At 44.7% G+C, this 6,193-nt stretch overlaps 1 protein-coding gene across 1 annotated transcript; it reads left to right on the top strand.

Annotated features, from left to right (window-relative positions):
* Positions 1 to 1,512: 1,512 nt before the first annotated feature.
* LOC149084490 (uncharacterized) lies at positions 1,513 to 2,863 on the top strand. The gene is made up of 2 exons (XM_089235322.1): positions 1,513 to 1,601; positions 1,720 to 2,863. The coding sequence occupies exons 1-2, from the start codon at positions 1,513 to 1,515 to the stop codon at positions 2,861 to 2,863; spliced, it is 1,233 nt and encodes a 410-aa protein (XP_089091448.1).
* The last annotated feature ends 3,330 nt before the right edge of the window (positions 2,864 to 6,193 follow it).

The raw sequence follows: 6,193 nt of genomic DNA, 5'->3' as shown, positions 1-6,193 counted from the left end.
CTAGCATCGGAGAACATCATGGAGGCCATTGCTTCAGCCAGCAACAGGACCCTGATACCGGCTCTCAGCGACAAGAAGATACCCGCCTCACTAAACTGGTGGACGCCTGAACTGGCAAGAGACAGGAAGCTGGTTCGCGCCCTCAAACGGAAATGATTAAAGGCCACGGAGGAGGACAAACAAACTGCAAGGAAAATTTTCTCCCGAAACAGGGCAGCACTCTACAGCAAGAAAATTAGGGAAACCAAGTTGAGGAAGTGGAAGGAAAAATGCCAGAACACCACCGAGGCATACGTACTCCCCTACAAAACGACAACGAAGCGCAGGCCAATCCCTCCCCAGGTTATCATTAAAGACGGAGGAGGAGAAAGCATACTGGAAGGGGCCACGCGCGCGCAGCTAAACACCATCTACCCAGGAATTCCACGAGAAGATGCAGAAGAGGAAATGACACTACTGTCGCCAATAAGAGCTTCAAAGGCATCTAGGGACAAAAGAATTTTGAGAACGGAGATCACCAGGATTGTGAAGAGCCTCAACGATCGCAAGGCTCCAGGACCGGATAGAGTTGATAATAGGATGGTGAAAAAGATCAACAACGCGTTCCCCAAACTCTTTGTAACATGATTCCAGAGATGCCTGGACATGGGGTGTTTTCCTGGAGTCTTCAAAGTGGCCAAACTACTACTTTTCCTCAAGAAGGGAAGGGACTCGGGGGTTCTGGGATCTCACCGACCAGTTTCGCTTCTCTCTTCGATTGGAAAGGTTTTTGAACGACTACTGCTTCAGAGGATCAACTTCTACCTGGATAAACGAGGATGGTGGCACGAAGGTCAATATGGCTTCAGGCAAGGGCGTTCGACAGTGTCGGCAATAGAGGACCTACTGGAGGAAATCCGGAAACAGAGGGTACAGAAAATGGATGTAGCGGTGGTCTCGGTGGACGTCCAGTCGGCCTTCGATAATTTACGACATGGAGACGTCTGGGGGGGGGGCTGAATGGTCAGCCCCTGCCGGACGTTTTAAAAACAACGACGGCGGGCATCCTCACAGAAAGACTGGTCACAATGGAAACAGATGAAGGAATGGCAAAGCACAGAGTTACGAAGGGAGCCCCACAGGGATCCTGCTCGGCGCCCTTCTTTTGGAACGTGGTCCTCGACAATTTGCTCAAAGTGGAATGGCCAACGGGGATCAAACTGCAAGCTTACGCCGACGACGTGGTAGTTGTGGAAGGAACAGGTAAGCTGGCGGAAAAGGCCCTTGACATCTTGAATGGATGGATCCAGAAACGCCACCTCAGCCTCTCGAACCAAAAGACTACCTTCATCTGGTTTTCGAACAAGAGGCCCCCGACCATTCGAATGAACGGAATCCCTATCAAAAAGACCAAGCTCCTCAGTTATCTGGGGCTCCAAATCGATGAGAACTTATCGTAGGAGAACCACATCATATCTCAGAAGAAGAAACACTTAAGGTTCTCCAACGGATGCGAAGAATTGCCGGCCCGCAATGGGGCATCCCTGCGAGATGAGGAGGACTCTGTACCTGACCGTGACGGAAAGAATTGCAGCGTACGGCGCGGCCATCTGGTTCGCAAAGTACAGCTACAGGACAGGTTAGACTCACTTCAGAGGCCGCACCTCTTACACATCTAGGGGCCTATAATACGACGCCCACGAACGCCTTTCAAGTGATCCTGGGCATCCCCCCCCCTAGGTTTCGCTTCGAATACGAAGCCAAAGCGACAAGGCTTTTACGTCTGCACAAGTCCATAGAAATAGACGGAGAGACGCTGTCTCCAGATGACTTCAGCGCCAAGATGAAGGGTTGGACTACACACCCGAGCAAAGATCTGCCAGACGGGCAGATCCCCGCGGAACAACTCGCTCACATAACTCAAAACGGAATTTACTACACGGACGGGTCTAGATTAAAGGAGGCGACGGGGGCCGCCTACGTCATCACGGCAGGCAAGGAGATCGTCGCTACCTGGAAGGCCAAGCTGAAGTCCAGGAACACAGTTTTCCAGGCGGAGCTTCTGGCCATACTGGAAGCAGTCAAGGACGCAGCAATAAGAGGAGTCCCGGCACACATCAGGACGGATAGCCTTTCCAGCCTACTGGCCCTCAGGAGCCCTATATCAGAACACGAAATGGTCAGGCGGGCCAGAAACGTACTGATTAGACATACAGAGATCCAACTTTCATGGGTCAAAGCCCACGAGGGCACATGGGGCAACGAGGTAGCTGACCAAATGGCAAAAGATGCCACCATAAACGGAACTGAATGGAACACGGTCAAGCTACTACACTCAGCGGCCAAAGCGATGCTAAGGGCGGACCTCCTTAGGAAGTGGCAAACTAGATGGGACAACCCGGAGGCCAACGGTCGCTCCACCCACGAGGTGCTGAAAACTGTGGGTCTGAAAAGTAGCAATTGGAAAAGGGAAGTGACAATGTTTATCACAGGGCACGGGCCATTTTCGGCATATTTGAGGAGGTTCAAACTGATCCCGAATGACAAGTGCAGTTGTGGGTCGACGGGCTCTATATGGCATTACGCTACAACCTGTGAACACACAAGGATTTTTCACTTCCAGGCTCCAGATGAACAATACGAGACCGCCTGGATCAAAGCAATCCTTGACAGACCTGAATCTACAAGGAAGCTGGTGGAAATGGTCAGATTCCTGGAAAATCACCCAGAAAAAGCCAAACTGGATGAAGATAACAACCCAGATGAGGAGACAACATCAGCAAACAGGGGCCAACTAAGGCGATTTGTCAGACTGGTCAACAGACGAGTCGATTATGCAGAACAAGATCTCGCCGACGAAGATGATGATGCGGAGAACCCGTAAGAGTCAAAGTTCACAGCACTTCACGGAATACCTCTCTCGGCAATGGTGGAGGACCAATTTAATATATCTGTAGAATTTTTTTTTTTTTGATGATGTGGCACATGTCTTTTGGCAAACTGCGGCTTTGACTGTCGCTCCCGCATGTGGCTCCTCGGGTGGGGGGGGGGACCGTTCGGGGGTTGCACGGAGGGCGGGAATGGGTGTCGGTGATCGGGTGGCTTCGTGCGTGGTCGGGAGTGGCGCGTCGGTTGGGGCCCTTGTTGCGAGGCGTCCGTGTTGTTCTTGGTGGGGGTGGTGTCCCCGTCCTGTGGAGGGTTCTCTCTCGTGTCCGCGGTGGAGGTTCGTCAGGATGGCCGGGAGTCTCCCTTCGGGGGCGTGTTGGGGTGTTGTGGGCCGCGTCGGTGGGGCTGAGGGGGGAATTGCGCCCGCGGTGCTGTCCTGGCTTGTCGAGCGGTGATGTGCCCTGGGATTGGGGGTTTGGGTGTGGATGTTGGTCCCGGCCGTCTTGAGTTTTTTTCCGGCACGCCCGCGATCTCACGATCAATGAGCTTATATAACAAAAGCGACAGAGCCTGGGCGTGGTCGGTTCTATACTATACTAAACTATTTCGAATTGTTCAAAGACCGGAACTCAGAGTGTTCTCCAATGACATTTCGGATCAAAGAAATACATTTTTTTGAATTAAAAAGGATTGAAATGAATGAGTAATTGCTTATATATTGAAAAATGAGTAGCTGAGCTTCATTAAGTGCGAAAAATTAACGTGAAAAACCTTATAATGGCCTAAAAGGTATTCGAAGTATTCGTTTTAAGACGAAAAGAAAAGAAAAATATTCAAGTGAGAGAAGGCCACCTATAAATATGGTTCATCCCTACAAAAACGAATTGAATTTGTTTTTTACAAATACGGATGCAAATCGGTGGTGTTAGCATATTTTTAATTGAAACAATACATCGACACAGAAATTTAATTAACTGGAGGGCACTTTTTGAGTAGATGAAAAGGCCAAAAAATCAAAGGACAAATGTACAGTTTTCTTTTATTTTACTGATATCTATAAACTGATAAAATATTGTTCATCGAAATTGAATAGTTTTTAACCCCTTGAATATAATTTTAAATTCTTTGAATTTGATGCGATTTTATGAATCTCTTGTGAACACGCAAAATTTCAGTAGCCCTTAAGAAAAATCTCATGGACAAGGAACCAAGTATTTTTTTCGATAAACAATTAAAACATTAAATCACCGGTATTATGTACAGCCGTATAATGCAGTGAAATGACGATAAAAGATGTATTTTTCTAAAATCCTAAAAATTTTTTCGACCAGGTATTTGCCACGTATCGAATACACACCAAAACATAAAGGATTATGCAAGATATAAAGAAAAAACTGGATGTGTTGTGAAGACATTTAATTTTTGAGAGGTTGATTTTTTAAGGATGGAAAGAACTCATCTCTGCCTCTAGTGGGAGTCGAACCTGGGTCCCTCATTTGCCGGCCGAGTGCTGCCACCACTTAGCTACAGTGGAGACCGAGATTCCCTTCATTAAAGCGTATAGCTTAGTGGTGAGAGCACTCGTCCGGCAAACGAGGGACCCGGGTTCGATTCCCGGTGGAGGCAGATATAAGTTTTTCCATCTTTAAAAAAATCAACATCTCAAAAAATAAATATCTTCACAACACATCCAGTTTTCTGTATATCTTGCATTAACAAGTGGAGAGCGACATGATGCATAGATCAGATACAGACCTCCTAGAGATAGATCTATCTCTAGGAAGTGCTGCATCATGTCATACATAAAGAATTAACTTCCTTAATAGTGCAAGATTTGATGACTTCATTTTCCTTTCTTTTAGAAAAATATTTACTTCCAAAAAAAATAATATTTTTAATCATTTCAAGCCATTACGAATCGAGGGGAAAAACAAAGAAACGCGTGGAGGAACTTTTTAATTGAGAGAAATTTAATTAAATTTCGTCTTTTTCGAAATGCCGCATATATAAAAGGCCTAGCAAAATTAATCAAGAATTTTTCTGATTTTGCAGATGTGATTAAGAGTAATTAATTAATCGCATATAGTAACCCGTGCATAAATTAATACATGTGTTTTTACGAAGTTTATTTTTTCGTTTTTTGTTCCTGTCTAATTAATGAAGAATCGTTATGAGAGATTTCATGACTGTCCGTAATCAATCATATCCACCTTATAAGTACCGCATTTGTTCCTTCCCCGCTATAACGGTAGACAGAATATTTACATTTTTAACCCTTTGTGGGGTGGGGGCGTTCAGTTTTTTTTTCTCAGCCAGGCTGTGATTTAGGCGTGGTGGATTTAGAAAATCGTGTTTTCTAAAACTCAATAAAGCTATTAGATGGCAGCGTGATTCGGAAGTAGAATCTGAAACGGATGGAAATGTGGAATTCCCAATCCCACAGCAATATTTGCACACGTGAATGGTGCTTTTCTTTCACATACCACCCCTGGCAATCGCTAAGCCGCCAGCAACGTTCAATTCCGGTCAGTATTATGATTGCAGACTCACTGCTGAGAGCATTGATTTAATTTATCTGACATTAGAGGTTGTATAACGGCAAACACAGACAGAATTTAATTTTTCTCGTCGCTGCCCAGTCCAAAGAGGCTGCGACTTACAGACTGCTCTTGCTAGCTATGAAGAGGGTTATAGACAAGTTTGTGCGTGTTTGTGTAGATGTGAAGTGCTTGTAAGTGAATAGAGGAAAAAAAAAACCACATACAGTCCGATAAATGCTACCATCAGAATAGTAAGATACACAAAGATCAGCCAAACTTCACCAAAATGCCACTCTATGCAATAGAGCAGTTGATCAGTAAAAACAATGGTAGTAAAAAAAAAATATATATACATACATACACATATACATACACATACATATTATGCGATAATGTATATTATAATGGACACAAAAATGAAATTACTTATGTACAATTCACCAAAACGCTACATAATGCACTAATGAGAAAATAATAATAAAAAATAAATCTAACATTCAAAAGAAGTCATAGAAAAACAAGTGCGTTAGCCGAAATTATACAAATTGATGCAGTGCAAGATCAGTCATGTACATCAAACCACAATGCCACTCTATGCAATAGAGTTGATCGATTATTTCGATAGTAAATTAAAAGTACTAAAATATTATGATAGATAGACAAAGATTATACAGCTCAGTAGTTCAGACCCTAACGCACCGACTATGGCACGTACAGCACGTTTTGAGGCCTAAGAAATTTTAGTCTTTCACGATGCTCGTATTCTGAGTTCCTCATCCTTTGATGAG

Source organism: Pholcus phalangioides, unplaced genomic scaffold (genome assembly GCF_987345545.1).
Source record: "Pholcus phalangioides strain wild (caught in Gottingen) unplaced genomic scaffold, Ppha-v1.0 ptg000008l_1, whole genome shotgun sequence".
Lineage (NCBI taxonomy): Eukaryota > Metazoa > Arthropoda > Arachnida > Araneae > Pholcidae > Pholcus > Pholcus phalangioides.
Note: the sequence above shows the minus strand (reverse complement) of the source record. Positions and strands in the feature narration are given on the sequence as shown.

Bases quoted from the DNA above. Each gene is read 5' to 3' on its own strand.
- LOC149084490 (XM_089235322.1), top strand. From the start codon at position 1,513: ATGGGGCATCCCTGCGAGATGAGGAGGACTCTGTACCTGACCGTGACG. The intron at 1,602-1,719 runs GTACAGCTACAG...CCCCCCCCCTAG, and splicing joins GCGGCCATCTGGTTCGCAAA to GTTTCGCTTCGAATACGAAG.